The sequence below is a fragment of the Seriola dumerili genome, unplaced genomic scaffold (genome assembly GCF_002260705.1).
Source record: "Seriola dumerili isolate Sdu_G_001 unplaced genomic scaffold, Sdu_1.0 BDQW01005284.1, whole genome shotgun sequence".
Classification (NCBI taxonomy): Eukaryota; Metazoa; Chordata; class Actinopteri; order Carangiformes; family Carangidae; genus Seriola; species Seriola dumerili.
Genome location: NW_019179539.1, coordinates 32,768 through 49,649, shown reverse-complemented (window position 1 = coordinate 49,649; position 16,882 = coordinate 32,768). Strand labels below are relative to the sequence as shown.

The 16,882-nt window shown below is 42.7% G+C and overlaps 1 protein-coding gene across 2 annotated transcripts in view; it reads right to left on the bottom strand.

Annotated features, from left to right (window-relative positions):
* sema3g (semaphorin 3G) overlaps positions 1–16,459 on the bottom strand; it is a 49,997-nt gene extending 33,538 nt beyond the window's left edge. For both annotated transcript variants that reach the window (XM_022769781.1, XM_022769782.1), the window contains exons 1-2: positions 16,214–16,459; positions 537–697 (exon numbers count right to left, since the gene is read on the bottom strand). In XM_022769781.1, the coding sequence (XP_022625502.1) occupies positions 537–697; positions 16,214–16,319 (267 nt within the window). In that variant the 5' untranslated portion in view covers positions 16,320–16,459. The remainder of the gene's footprint in view (positions 1–536; positions 698–16,213) is intronic.
* Positions 16,460–16,882: the final 423 nt, after the last annotated feature.

Here is a 16,882-nt window from a genome sequence, read left to right as displayed (position 1 = left end):
AGGGCACAAGATTGTGCAAATGTTTTGGCAAAGGAAGGAAGACATAAAACTTGATTGAAGTGTGGGATTGGAGGTCACTGTTTGCAGATCAAGAGCCAGAGGTGCAAACAGACACAGTAACAACACATCGTACTGCAGGAAGAGTGTGCACCAGTAAGTTTCAGAGAGAAATGATCCGTCAGGAGAAATGAGTTCAACAGGTGTGTAATCCATTGATGATGTAATGTAATCCATTCATCTGAACCTCTGAGCCTCTCTATTTAATATTTTCATCACTGTTTTCTGAATCAATTTCAGTGATGATGCAATAGCACTAATAAAATAAAATGGCTGCTCAGGTTGGAATCACCACATTTATGGTTGATTTATGACAAAGAGTGTTTTAACAGATGTTCTGGATTTGATCAGTGAAACCACTGCAACTGAAATCACAATGGATTGATATATGTAGACTGTACAGTAACTATCCTTATACTGTACATCGATCATCAGAGCAGAACATTTACTTTATTACTGAGTGTGTTGAAGAACCTCACCTCCTTTGACTCACTGCTGGCAGGTCCCAGCAGAAGAGAGTACAGAACGTCTTTCCCTCCCAGGAAAAGGCGGTCACGGTACTCATCCAGGAAGACAGCAGTGAGAGAGAGCTGGCCATGGTGACCACTGAAGACAGATGACCTGTTGGTGGACAGCAGGTCTGCAGAGACAGGAGACAAAAGGATGAGCCATGGTGTCCAAACGAGATGAGAGGAGGAGTCGGAGAGGAAACTGAGGGAGATGATGATGCAGCACAGAGGTGAAGAGATCAGTGAAAGTGAGCTTTATTTTCACAGCACAACTTCAAGACAGACAATAAAACACACAGTGCAACGCAACACAAAGAATCTAATAAACTGCTGCACATGGAACAAGGAAGAAGAAAACAACAGCCTGATGGAAATCAATAAAACTTTATCGTTAGACAAAATTACCTTGATTTGCTCAGCATATGTTCACAGGCTCATGATCAAAGTCTCCAAATTTTAAGTGGGAACATTTCTTTATCCCACACCAAACATCTAATCAGCTTCATTAGTTACAGTTGCACCTGCTCAGTGTCCTCTCGCCACACCTGCACACAGCCACAGCTTTCAGGTAATAACTGTTACACCCTTGAACTACTCATCATATAGTAAATAAAGTCTCCTGCTGCACAATAGATTTATCAGTACCTTATGTATTTGTCTCCAGATAAACTTCTGTTGCTGCTGTTAAACACCATCTCTGTGTATTAAAGTTTCAACCACTGAGTCTATCAACAGAAAAAGAAAAACTATCTTGGTTTGATTTTTAATCTGACATTATCAAGGTCACCATTGGACTCCACAGTGATCTTAAACAAGTTTGTGAAGTGCATGATGTCATCAGGGCACATGCACATATTATACACACACTCTCATATGTGTAAATACACATCAGTGAGAGCAGGATTGTGTGTGTACAAACGTACACACTTGGCTGCAGCTTCAAAGTTTGAAGGTTGATGCAGGAGTGAGACTGAGGTGAATTTATGCACACACACACACACACACACACACACACACACACACACACACACACACACACACACACACACACACCTGCTGCAGCCTCTGTCTACCACAGCTTCAAAATCTTTCACTTTCTGACACAAACACCTTATTTCTGCCTCAACTTTCTCTTTTCTCTCTCTTCTTCTTTATTACCTTGCATCTCCCTCTCTCTCTCTCTCTCTCTCTCTCTCTCTCTCTCTCTCCCTCTGGAATGTCAAACTCTCAGTGGAGGAGTCTTTCAGCTGAAGCAGCTTTCCGTCTATATCTCATCACTTGTCTGTCACGCTCGTTATTCCACTCTCTATTTCACTTGGGCCAATACACACACACACACACACACACACACACACACACAGTGAGAAAGTAGCCTCAATCACTCACCACTCAGCAAGGGTATTGACTGAGTGAAACACAGGGGCCCCATGTACTAGTGACACCTTGTCCATTACTGGGGCCTTGCACACACACACACACACACAAGCACGCACACACGCACACACACACGCACACACACACGCAAACACACACACATATTCAAACAGTTTAACAGCTTCAATCCAGATCACCTGAACCAGTGCAGAGGAAACTTTAACAGTGATGGGGTTACGGTTAGATTAAGTTTAGGGTTAGATAAGAGTTGGATTAGGATCAGATTAATTTTAGAAAGAAGATTTTTAAGCGACACTTTAACACTTCATCATGTTTTGCTACATATATATTGTCTAACAGTGTCTTTCTAGTATCAAATGAAAGCCCTGGAGAAACACTGTCCCCTGCTGAGACCAGTCAGCTTCCAAGCCTGTTACATGTTGTAGACAGTTGACAGTGATATGGGAAATAATTTCATAAGAAAGACAGGATATAAAACTTTAAAACTGCTGGCAAATGAATAACAAGACACAAGCAGCGAGGCATCAGGGAGATACTGCAGGGAGAGAGGGAGCGGGAGAAAGTTGGAAAGAGAAGAGAAGGGGGTCTAACAGCTGGTAAGAGTCAGAAAATAATGAGCAGGAAGAGAGATGGGCAGACAGGGTAGTGATGTCTGATGGATTTATTGTGACTGGTAGAAAAGAAATGAGGGGATGAAGAGAAGAGGATGATGGGAGGGTGAGCTTTAAGCTTTGGAACAGTTTTACATCAGATACTGGAGAGCTGTGCCATCACATGATATTTTCATATCAAGTGTTTTATTTTCTCAGTATAGTCATTCTCTATTGTAGCTTTTGAAAAATGTAAAATGTTCCTGCCTGTTTTTTATGAGAAGCAGATAAAGTTGGATTTTTTCACACTGTATATAAACCAGTAGCTTAAGTAAATTCAGCAGCACAAATCAAACATCAACACTCCTGCACTGACACAGGCAGATACGGAGGAAGGTCTGATTAGTGTTTTCATGACAGCTCCGGATATCTTCATCTGATAACTGTTTACACTCCTTCAGCTGTCTCCACACAGCTGTGGACAGGTCCTGAGATGACCTGAGTGATGAAGAAGGACAAGGACCTGAGTGTGTCCCTGTGTGTGCAGAGGCCTTTAGCAGATACAGGATTTAATGTTCACAACTCTTTGTTTTGGCAGGACAGATTGCAGAAGATGGATACTGGCACCTAACTAGCGTATATCTATCAAAACTATGTAAGCTATGTGTAACTGTCAGTTACGAGGTTGCACTGTGTGACCTAGCTCACTGAAGAATGGGAGATTCACCACATTCATCAGAATCCTCAGAATGACGTTTTAAAAAATTAGCAAGTTTAAACTTTCATAGCTGTGTCTGGTGGTTAAGATCCATACCATGACACCACAAGTCCTGCTTCAACCCCAGTCTGGTTTGTCGGTTAAAAGTGAACCTGTGTCACCACGTGTGTCAAGATCACAGTCATGGTTGAAAGAAACCAGAATTGACTGGAAACAGAAACAAATAGTCTCTGGTGTTAAAGTCTGGGCTACAAGAGTCTTAACTACAAGAGTGTAAACTACTCTTTGTAACTTGAATGTTAATATATGTCATTTTTGGTCATTTCGTTTTTCATGGGAAGATGCTCATATCAACATCATCACTCCTTTACTCTTTGATAAGATCTTTGACGCAGAGCTTTGTCACAGGCTTGATCTACATTTTCAAAGATCCAGTTTCCTCAACTTTTATCATAATGGAGAAGTTATTTATCTGATTCAGGTTCAAGGTTTGTTACTGGTATGATTTGTGTGAGGCACTTTCCCCTTCACATACACAAACTCACAAACACACCAAGGCCTGAAGCAGACTCCTCTGTGATGTCTGTCTACGGTTGTGTCTCATATTGCTCACAGGAACACAGAAATCCAAAAACTAAAATGTAAGCACATAAATACCACACACGCACACACACACACACACACGTGCACACACACACACACGCACGCACACACACACACGCACACACGTGCACACACACACACACGCACGCACACACACACGCACGCGCGCATACACACACACACACGCGCGCAGAGGGGAAAGGTGAGCTAACAGCTTCCATCTGTAGCTTGTTATCACTGCAGCAGCTCATCGCCTCACTGTGACACCACACCACTGTCTCACCTCACACCAACCTCTCTTTCTCCTGCTGTTTATCATCTTCACCTCTCTTCTGTATATCAGTTTAACCTCTCTCTGCATCATGTTCTTCTATTGATCCATCTTTAAATTCCTCTGTGGTGTCTTCACTTTCATCTCTTCGTCCTCCTGTCTCTCTCCCCTTTGTTCCCACATCTTTGTCTTTATCCATCTTATGTCCATCTTTAGACTCTACACATCTACAAAACCTTATAGCATCCAGAGGGAAACTTCAACATCTGTCTCCAATGTGTTTGATTCCCCTAGAGGCAGCAGCTGACTCTACATTGACAAACAACAGCCGTGCCAAACCAAAGCGACACTCGAAAGAGCATTTGGTTTCACTGTACGTGTCAAACCTCAGCGATCACAGCATGTAGTCTAAGCCACTTCAGAGACATCTGTGTGTAATCATACACTTTGTTTGATTTGTTTACATTGGCAGTCAGGCGGAGGCATTGTCCTGGTGTCTGTCAGACATGTGGACTCTGAGTCGCGGCTGCTGTTGAGACACAGTTTGCTTATTTGCATATTTTTGTTTGATCTGTGAGTTTACATGGTCCTTTCATCACCCAAGGACCAATGCAATATAATCAAACCTCTGATTAAAGATAAAAAGAAAAGATCTAGTGTGATGAAACTGAGGACAGCATTATGGCATGAATACAGTTCATTTTTGCCCTCAGCAGGTTTTCTGTTCAGCAAACTTGTATCTGCTCTTTCCATGATGTTTAATTTGATGGTGTCCTGGTTTCCTGCTGGTGTTCAGGTTTCCTCTTGGTGTCCTGGTTTCTTCCCTGTGGTCTGGTATCCTCCTGGTGTCCTGGTTTCTTCCTGGTGGTCTGGTTTTCTCCTGGTGTTCAGGTTTCCTCTTGGTGTTCACGTTTCCTCTTGGTGTCCTGGTTTCTCCTGGTGTTCAGGTTTCCTCTTGGTGTTCAGGTTTCCTCCCGGTTTTCCTGGTTTCCTCCTGGTGGTCTGGTTTTCTTCCTGGTGTTCAGGTTTCTTCCCTGTGGTCTGGTATCCTCCTGGTGTCCTGGTTTCTTCCTGGTGGTCTGGTTTTCTCCTGGTGTTCAGGTTTCCTCTTGGTGTTCACGTTTCCTCCTGGTGTCCTGGTTTCTCCTGGGGTTCAGGTTTCCTCTTGGTGTTCAGGTTTCCTCCCGGTTTTCCTGGTTTCCTCCTGGTGGTCTGGTTTTCTTCCTGGTGTTCAGGTTTCTTCCCTGTGGTCTGGTATCCTCCTGGTGTCCTGGTTTCTTCCTGGTGGTCTGGTTTTCTCCTGGTGTTCAGGTTTCCTCTTGGTGTTCAGGTTTCCTCCCTGTGTCCTAGTTTCCTCCTGGTGGTCTGGTTTTCTTCCTGGTGTTCAGGTTTTCTCTCAGTGTTCAGGTTTCCTCCTGGTGTCCTGGTTTCCTCCCTGTGTCCTGGTTTCCTTCTGGTTGTCTGGTTTTCTTCCTGGTGTTCAGGTTTTCTCTCGGTGTTCAGGTTTCCTCCTGGTGTTCAGGTTTCCTCTTGGTGTCCTAGTTTCCTCCTGGTGGTCTGGTTTCTTCCTGGTGTTCAGGTTTCCTCTTGGTGTTCAGGTTTCCTCCCTGTGTCCTAGTTTCCTCCTGGTGGTCTGGTTTTCTTCCTGGTGTTCAGGTTTTCTCTCGGTGTTCAGGTTTCCTCCTGGTGTCCTGGTTTCCTCCCTGTGTCCTGGTTTCCTTCTGGTTGTCTGGTTTTCTTCCTGGTGTTCAGGTTTTCTCTCGGTGTTCAGGTTTCCTCCTGGTGTCCTGGTTTTCTCCTGGTGTTCTGGTTTCCTCCGGTGTTCAGGTTTTCCTCTTGGTGTCCTAGTTTCCTCCTGGTGGTCTGGTTTCTTCCTGGTGTTCAGGTTTCCTCTTGGTGTCCTGGTTTCTCCTGGTGTTCAGGGTTCCTCTTGGTGTTCAGGTTTCCTCCCGGTTTTCCTGGTTTCCTCCTGGTGGTCTGGTTTTCTTCCTGGTGTCCTGGTTTCCTCTCGGTGTCCTGGTTTCCTTCTGGTGGTCTGGTTTCTTCCTGGTAGTCTGGTTTCCTTCTGTTGTTATGGTTTCTTTCCACAGTCCAAAGACATGTAGTTTAGAGCAACTGGTAACTCCCAATGCATGCTGGGACAGCCAGAGAGCCAGGTACCTGTTTCTTTCTGCATCCAGTTTTTATGTTCAGCTACTCCAAACATCTGCTGCCTGTAACTCCATACTGACAGAGGTGAGAGTATTTCTTTAAGTCTACAACCTGTTCTGTGTAAGGAGGATGTGCCGCATTACAAACGGCACGATAAAGGACATTGTGCAAAATGTCCAAAATGTATCATGAGGCACTAACATCTGTAATCAGTAAGAAAGGAGAGAAACAGCTGTACAACTAACGAACAATGACAAATGCTTTAACAAGTAAATGTTAATTAACATGAATCATTTTCCTGTAAAAGCTTCTTACATGGAGAATTCAGTCAATAACATTATCCATAGCTGCTGGTTTATACTTTCAAACTGGGCACTGAGAGGCAGATGTGTGTTTGAAAAGTAAACAGATTGTAAAGAGCTTCTACAGCTTCTCAAAGGTCTGACAGAAAACACAGAGAGAACGTACATTTATAACTTTATCCTCTCTTGACAGGGCCATCACCTAATGGACACAATATTAAATCTCCAGCTGTCATTTAAACAACTGCAGTTAGTGAAAAGGAAAAACATACTGTGGTCCAAAATAAGAGCTTCAGTGACAGGGTCAGTGATTCAGTTGGTCAGTGATGCAGTGGATCAGTGGTGCAGTGGTGCAGTGGGTCAGTGATGCAGTGGGTCAGTGATGCAGTGGATCAGTGGGTCAGTGATGCAGTGGATCAGTGGTGCAGTGGGTCAGTGGTGCAGTGGGTCAGTGATGCAGTGGTGCAGTGGTGCAGTGGTGCAGTGGGTCAGTGATGCAGTGGGTCAGTGATGCAGTGGATCAGTCATTCAGTTGGTCAGTGAGTCAGTGATTCAGTGGGTCATTGATGCAGTGGGTCAGTGATGCAGTGGATCAGTGGTTCAGTGGTGCAGTGGGTCAGTGGTGCAGTGGATCAGTGGGTCAGTGGTGCAGTGGGTCAGTGATGCAGTGGATCAGTGGATCAGTGGTGCAGTGGGTCAGTGGTGCAGTGGGTCAGTGATGCAGTGGGTCAGTGATGCAGTGGGTCAGTGATGCAGTGGGTCAGTGGTGCGAGTGGATCGAGTGGGCAGGATGCAGTGGGTCCGGTGAATGCAGTGGGTCAGTGATGCAGTGGGTCAGTGGTGCAGTGGGTCAGTGATGCAGTGGGTCAGTGATGCAGTGCATCAGTGGGTCAGTGATGCAGTGGGTCAGTGATGCAGTGCATCAGTGGGTCAGTGATGCAGTGGGTCAGTGATGCAGTGGGTCAGTGATGCAGTTGTTCAGTGATTCAGGGGGTCACCAGGAGAATTAGAGGAAAAGATTTACAGAGAGAAAAAAGTTCAAATCCCATGCTGACATCTCTAATGTACAAATTGTGCACAGGCAGTGTGTAAGCAATGTTAAGCTGCAGACACACACACACACACACACACACACACACACACACACACAAGCATCAGTGTTATTGTTGGCTCAGTGGGAGAGAGGGACACATGTGAAGCCTATTAGACCCCTTGTGCTACAAAAAGCATGATGGGAGCGAGCACACACACACACACACACACACACACACACAAACAAAGACTCATTAGACTCATTACACCGCCGACAGACTTCCCAGGGTATCATTACATCTCGCCTGTATATTGTGCAGTGTGCCAAGTATTTCTGGAATCTGATGCATGCACAAAAAGTCATTTCACACTCCTCCTCCTCCTCCTCCTCCTCTCATGGGTCTCATATTTCCCTCTCATCCTCTACGTTTATCCTGCTTGTGTGGTTCTTTGTAAGGTGTGTAAAGCTGCTCATATTTTTATTTTTAAGACTGTATGTTATAAAGAAAAAGTCGAAATATCAGTTTTCGGTTCAGTTGCCATGAAAAGAGGTACAGATATTTATTAATTCATCTTCCACGTAGAGTGAATCTTATGACTTTAATGACACTGTGAATTTTCCTCTTCATGCCAATAAAGATTTTCACTTATCATTGAAACATTTTTAGGCAAGATTGTCTCAAATATTTGTCCAGACATTTATCACCTGAGGACGGTGTATCACATTGACTTCTCCATCACAGTGGTGATGATAACATTTGAAGTAGGGCTTCTAACATGGCTGTGGACTCTGCTGTGCCCAGGTCCAATACTATATAACATAAGATAAACCAGTCTTTACTGTTTTTATCATTGGAACAGAAGAAATCAACTGACTTCAACAGAAAAGGATGACCTGTTAGGATCTGGGAAACAGTCAGACTTCAGACAGACCGGGTCTGAATTCATCTGTTGCACAAAGCAGTTTAGTTCTTGACTATCTTAAGCCGGACTGTGGTACAATGATTTCTGGGTAAATTAATACTTTTTTCAATACAAAAAAAATGGCCGGCAGATGAACAACATCCAACCACTGAGCTCCATTTAGCCTAACTGCCTATCCTTTGGAAAAATTCAGAGGTTAAAGGACATTTTACTTGGTAAATTTAGAAAAACATTAAGAAGAAAAATCTGATTTGAATCAGTGTAGTCTTTAAAAAACGATTTCCCTGGAGTTCCATGTTTTTTGTTGTTGGTTGCTGCTGGTCAGCACAGGTGTCATTGATTGTTACCATGGTAACATTGGTCTTAGTCTTAGTCTGGGGGTAAGGTGTTTAATGTTTTTGTCTTAAAATGAGTCGGTCTTTATTGTAGTGAAATAGTCTGACTGACATGACACTGATCTACAGATAAAGACATATATGGTTGATCAGGTTGGTGCTATCATTTTTCCAGAGCAGTAGGATTTTAAGGGGAAGTTTAGCTGCCACTGACATGATGTTTTTCAGGTTTCTAAGATTATTTAGAAATGATTAATTCTCAACTGTTCGACCTCCTGATATCAGAGCTTCCATTGTTTGAACTGGAGGATTCATCCTGCAGAGACACCAGATAAACCATGACACGGTAAATCCAGGGATTTCCTGTCAACCTGTTACTGCTCCTCATGGAGACGATGTTCTACCCACAGCTCACATTTTTATCACATTTGATCATATGATAAAACCATGACACACACACACACACACACACACACACACACACACACACACACACACACACACACAACACAGCCTCAGCTGTCTCAGGATGGCTGTCAGAGTTCTTGTTACCCAATCTTCCCTGCTGGGCCAATCAAAATACAGCATAGGGTGTGACCTCATCACCCTCGATCCTCATCAACACTCACCCTCCTCTGCCTCGCCTTCCTCCCTCATTTCATCATCTCTTCCTCCCCTCTTTCTCTCCTTCCCTCCCTGATGGCCAGTTACTTTTTCTCTCTGTCCACTTTTTCTCCACTTTCACTCCCCTATTTTTAATCCACCCCATTGCTCACCCATAGCACACACACCCCTCTCTCACTTTATCTCTTTCAAAATGATCCATGACTACAAGCTTTCCTCCATCTCTGCTTTTCTCCTTTCTTGATCTCACTCTTCCTCCTCTCACCTCAGGAATCAGTCATCCTTCCTCCACTTCATCAGTCCATACTACAGTAGATTTCTCAAACAGTTCAGCTCACACTCACTTTGTTAGTTGAATGCAGCAAAGTGCAGGGACACGTACAATTCAGTACAACATATTTCCATTCTTCCTTCTTGGGTTTAGTCAAAACTATTGATTATATGATTAGAAAATGACATGGCTATGATTCCTGTTAAAACAGGAGTGTCCTGACTCCCTTTGTTGTTCCTCCCAGGAAACTGAACCTTTATCATAAATAATCCTCACACGTTTTGTATGTTTGTCTCACGTTATCCAAGTTGCCAGATTGCATGTGAAACACACACATGCTTGGGTGACTGAACACAGGTGAAACACATGAGGGCGGGGCAGACGATCACAAGGGAGGGAAACAGGACAAAGACAAACTGTAAAATGACCACAAGACACACAAGGGAAGTGATTACAAAATAAAACAGGAAGTGAACCAAAGGTCTAAATCAAGAGTCCAAATATAAAGTGTCCATTAGGACAAGAATGAAATGCTGAAAGCATGTGCAGCATTAAAGCCAGTACGCCAGCTGGTTACAGTGCTGGTTTAACAGACACATCTGTCCACAGTGGAGCTGTTGTACTCAGCTCTTCTTGTCAGAAGCTCCAGTGGAGATAATTGATTGCTGCAGGAGAGGGTGCGGTTGTTTTTAGTGTCACAGAAGGCAGCACCTCTGATGTGTGACATGTAATGTCTCCCATCCTGAATTAAAGACCAGACACCTCTGGCCTGTTTCTCCATCACTTTACATCGGTTCTGAGCCAAATGGTCGGACAGTGACATGAGAAGACAAGAGGAACCGTCTCTGTCTGTGAGGGTTTGCATATGTGTGTAATCATTTTAGAAGTTTTTTTTCTTCCTGCTGTTTCTGTGTTCATGCTGTGCTCTGCAGGAATGTCCAGCTGCACAACATGTAACGCCTGCTAATCCTTTAATGTCTGCAGATAAAAACACATGAGCAGAGCCGAGGATGTTTCTCTATTTCAGAGAGAGTGGTGGAGGGAACAGTAAAACACTGGCAAGGTATCTGTCATTTCAACACCACATTTCAGCATGCACTTGGCGGACAGTGACATACAAGAGGAGGCCAAGTTCAACATTAGTCCAAGTGAGCACAAAGTTTTCACAAGATGTTATTGTTGTGAGTGTGTGATTTGTTGAAAGTATTAAAAGCTTTAAGTGGACAGCAGATAACCATGTGAGTTTTATTAACTTTTTAAATTAAAAAAAGTTTCATAAAACACATTTGTGAGCTCTGTGTGAAGACGGACCAACAACTGTCACGCACAAACTGATACATTTTCAGCATCTACAGGCGTCTCTGTGCTCACGCATTTTTGGCAAATATAATGTTTCTGATGAGTGAAACACGTCAAAGTAACCAAGAAGAAAATCATCTCACATTGGGCCTCAGGTTCTCAGTATGACCTTTCCTCTAGCGCCACCAGGAGGCAGACATTCATGTCCCGGTTCTGGATGGTGAACATGTAAAACATTACACCTGCTACATATCAGCATATTAGCATTGTCACTGTTAGCATGCTGGCATCGCTGTGTCTAAGTACAGGCTCACAGAGATGCTAGAGTGGCTGTTTTGTCTCATTTCTTATTTAGTATATTTCTTGAAATCAAACCAAGTGGATATAATGACTTTTCTGTCATTTTGCCTGTTATATAGTCGACAGTGGAGACACATGGGAAACTGAGTCAATGACGTCCACAGGTGGCTACATAGTGTTGTAGGTCGCGGACACACCAGGAACCCAGCAAGTGATAAAGTAGTCATATGTAAACATGTTATACATCCATCTTCAGACAGCAGGGAGCGAGCTGCTGTGTCTTCAGGGTGGGGCTCAGTGTAGAAAGTTCAGATAAATAGTTTTTCAGATGAACCCCCCCCCCCCCGCTGAGAGTCTACTGCTGTGATTTGTAATGCTCATGTTAAAACAGCCACCATCACTGTAGAATCTGGGGTTGGTTTTGGCACACACACACACACACACACACACACACACACACACACACACACACACACACACACACACACACACACACAGCTTCTATAACTCCTGTGAGGAGGTGGAGTACTGAGTAATCTACATGACAGCTGGTCCAAAGCCACATTGTTGGGACTTGAACCCTCAACCTCTGCTTCTCAAAGAGACCAGTGTCTCTAAGCCTTCAGGTTAGACCCCCTCCTCCTCTTATCCTTCTATGTGTCATTCTTCCATCTTCCGCTCTTTCAACCTCCTGTCTTTTCATTTTCTTAGTCTCATTTATCTCTCTCCATCACCATGACCTCTTTTTATCTGCTCTCCTCTGGTATGTGCTTTTCTCTTCATTCACTCTCTTCCTCTCTTTCTTTTACATTTACTCTTTCATGTAGCCATCATTTGTTTTCTCACCACATTCATTACCTCCCTCTCTGTCCTCTCTGTCCTCATCTGTCTCTGTTGTTTATAATTCATTGATGTTTTTCCTCTTTCATGGACGTTCCCTCTTCCTCTCATCAGCATTACAGGCTCATTCTGGTTCAAGCAGTTGAGCCTTGCTCAGGTGTGTCTCTGACCTTTCACAGTATCAACATCCAGTTTATCGGGACGTGTTTTGCAGCAAGGCTAAACTGTTTGAAGTTTATCAGTCTATCCCTGGACTTTAAGGAACATGGTGGGTGTTACACTTTGCACAAAAGACTTTTCCAGAGTTTAACTGTGTTGTAAAGATATACTGGGACTAACAGCTGATAATGCTAACGTGGCTACATAGCGATAGCAAAACTTAGAAATAGCTCCTGAAGAACCAAACAGTGACCAAGCAACAACCCTAACCATGTTTATTATCATTACCATGATGCTGTCTGTAAACTGGTCACATGACAGAAGCTGTTGACACGACACACAAGTGACACCCTGAGACTGCTCTCTCTATAGCACACACACACACACACACATACACATACACATACACATACACATACACATACACATACACATACACATACACATACACATACACATACACATACACATACACATACACATACACATACACATACACATACACATACACATACACATACACATACACATACACATACACATACACATACACATACACATACACATACACATACACATACACATACACATACACATACACACACACACACACACACACATAAAACAGCACCACTGTGCTGCTTACATTACAATGTATTATATATTAAAAATACACTGTTAAAAAACAAGGCAATGTATTATATATAAAAATTTAGTTAAAAAACATATTTTCAGGATGGATTTCAGGAAAAAAACAACAACATCACCACAGTTTCAGTGAAGCCAAACCCATCTAATCATTTTATAATATTTGATGGCAGTTTTTTCTTCTCGATTTAATCTGTCAGTCTTAAAATAAACTTTACAAGTTTAACAAGCAGCAGAAATTAAAGGAGAAGCAGTTGAAACTATAATTTAAGAACAGTGATGAGGGGCCAAGATGGAGCAGATTCAAAGACTCAATGTCACCAACATTAACACATCCTTCCATGTTCACTTGAAAGTTTAAATATCTATCAAACTGTCTTCAAATATGTCTCTGATTTTCCAGCCAAAATCAATAAAGAATCACAAGTTTTCTTTTATGAAACCATTGAGACTTTTGTTCATGTAAACTTTAAATATTGGCCATTGAACCTGTGGGCTGAATACTCCTTTGACTAAATGTTCAGAACATTTTAAATCTAAACATATGTTAGCCATTACTAAAACATTCAAACCTCTAAAACCCTCTTTTCTTTCCAATATGTCTCAGAGCTGAAACTTATATACAGCCTAGTAAAACTCAAGTTTCTTTCTTTTCTGTCCTCTTTTTCTTTCTGAGTTTTAGATTTTCAGATTGGTCCACAGACCTGGGAACTGAAGTGAGAAAAAGCAGGAGAAGAAGATTATATGACCAATCTATTAGACGTAGCATTGAGATGAGTGATGGACAGACAGATGAAAGAGAAAGGAAACAGAATGGAAAAGACAGAAGAAAGAGTAGAGGACGTCCTACATTCCAGCAGCTAGAGTCTCCAGCAAACTCCAACTAACACCCGTCTGCATGTGCATCTGGGCAACGCCGACTGAGAAAACAAACTCATTAATTCACAGGCTGTAAGTGAAAACAAACACACCCTTCACTCTGAGAACTAATGCAATCTGATCAAAACGGGACGCAAGTGTGAGTGTTTGTGTTTTCAATTGAAAGTGAAACTAATATGGAAAATAAAACAAACTAATAAAAGACATGAGGCCACAGAAAGGACTAATGAGGTAAACTTAGTTTTTACATATCAAACACAGTGGCTGGTGTTTCAGCAGCACTGAAATAAGTCTGTACTATCACATATGACTTTGAAAAACAGTCACTTCAGTTATGTTTAAATAATTTGTATAAGTAAAATAGATGTCTACAAAAGATTCACTCTTCATCTAAATTCACCTGTTTTACCTCAGATGTATTTTTACCTGCAAATCAGTAAGTCAGTAAGTCAGTAAGTCAGTGCTGACTGATGTCTGAACTAAACATAAAGAGAGGAGGAGAGAACTTTAATAGTGTGGAAGAAAAGATTTCCTTCTTCCTGGTTGAACTTCTATCAACTAGTTGATTGAAATGAGATAACGAGCTTTTCCTGTCACTAAATTACCTCCACGTCCTCTGGGGAATACGAACAGCCTCTGGGCTTCTCTGGGTTTAATGAGAAAGAGGCTGAGGAGCCAAACAAAGGAAAAGACTGAATGAGAAATACGACTGAACCGTGAGAAGATGAGACACATGAAGAGGTTAGAAGAGATTTACCACTGACCTGAGTCACAGAGGAAATTATGTTAAAGAGTCAAACTGCAGCACCAAGTCTGAGATCACCTAGACAGGAAGTGGGGAACCAGCCAGTCACTTTAATGAGAATCTTATAGGCAGATTTTCTTCCCTCAACTTGCTTGAAAAATGAGAGTAGAGACTTTTTTTATGTAATGACGTAATGAAAACAGTAAGTGTTTTTATTTTATTGCTGCTCTATCAAAGTGAAAATGTCAATCAATCAGTTTACAGGATTTTCTAGATTTTAGCCTCTCCCTCAGACACCATAAATATATTCCAGTTAAATCCACACGGTGAAAAGCCAGTGGATTTTATGGAACAATATGGATCAGTAATCATCGACTCTCAGGATGTTACACAACATAAAATCTGGATGAACAGAGGATAAAATACAGTTGGTCATATTTTGTTAAACTGACTTTGATGGAACAGAAATATGAAGCTCAGGCTGCAGAGTTCTTTACATTATATTCCACATACTGACAGTTCTGCTTCTCAGTGGTGCAAGAGGAAAGGTCAAAGGTCATCTTTCTTTGGCACAAGTGGAACATTTTAGCTGAATGGTGACATTAGAAAAAACACCAATAACATCAGGTGTAAATGTGGAACATGAAGCAAAAATCTGCCCTGTGGTTTTAAACATCATGTTGGACAGATAATGGACTGACATCCACCAACATGTCCAACCCTCATGCTAGCACCTCCTGTGGCTGCTGCACCTCTAAATATGTGTTCAAAGATCTGATTTCTCCATCAGTCTCTCTTTATCTCAGTTTCCAGTCCAACAGGAAGAGCAGTAACTTTTCTCCTGAAAACATGGAGCTCAACGGAGGAAATCCTGTGTGATATCTATCACTGATGATTACACCAAACAATGAGCGCGCACACACACACACACACACACACACACACACAGAAAGCCAAAGAGAGAGAGGAGAGGAGGAGAGAGGCTGGACAAAAAGAAATGATGTAAATGTCTTGGATTTACGTCTGTTTTGGAAACATTAACTCTTCAGTAAAATCCCTGAAATCAAAGCAGCAGCCAATAAATCAGTTAAATCATAGTTTCACAGTCAAACAGTGGAAAGAACGTTTTGAGAATGAAAGCTTTCAGGGTCAGTAACAGTGTGAATCCTGGTTAACAGAAAACCTCCGACCTCTGCAGGATAATAATCAGGTCTCATTATGTTGCCGCTGCTAATAAACTTGTCTAATGAGCTGATCGCAGCCCTGTGTGTCCCACCACAAAGAGGGGAAGCTCCGCCAGAAGCTCCTCTGGCTGGACACCCCTGAGCCCCGCTGCCTCCTAAAACACATAAACCCCAGAACAGAGGCCAAAACATCGACCCGGATTTCACGCTCCAGCTCGGACCACCGCGAGGACAAGAAGTAGTTTGAGAAAAATGCACAAATAAAAAATCAAATACGCCTCAAAGCCTCATTAACAGGAGGCTGTTGAAATATTCACATGGAAAGAAGCAGAGAAGACTCCATATAAAGACAGATGGATAATTGATCACTTCATTACCTTTGTATGACAGCCTCAGTCGCGGTACATTTAACTTGGTCGCCGACACGGTGGCGACGAGCAGCGCAACAAGAATCATGTGGGAGAAAGATGTAAATTCCTTCATCCTGCTTCAGAATTAATAATACATTCAAAATGTGTTGCCAACAAACAAACACTATATTCCTGGAGCTGGGTCTCCTCTCACGATGCCAATACTCAGGTAGTTCCTCCGGTGCTAACAAGGCTCTTAGATCGAGCAGCTGAGTCCACTCCCCGGAGCGACTGCCGCTCCGCCCCAGTGATTCACTGACCCGCTCCGAGGCTCAAGCTGCCGCTCCTCCACTTCACTGCCATGAGCTGCAGCAGGAGAGAGAGAGAGAGAGAGAGAGAGAGAGAGAGAGAGAGAGAGAGAGAGAGAGAGAGAGCTGCCCCTCCTTTACGCACAGATAGCTCTCTCAAAACTAGGCAAGCGCTCTCACAGATGATTCATCATTTCAAAATCATCCGGAAGTAGAGTGCGTTTAGAAACATAGAGTAGTGTAGAAGAGCTGAGAAACTTTTACACCTTTAATGTGAAGGTGTTGAAGCTGAACTCAAGATAAATAAAGTCTGACTTCATTTAAATTACAAAAACACTTCACCTGGTTTTTGTATTTTTAGTGAACTGTCCTGTTGGAGCTCTAAGAG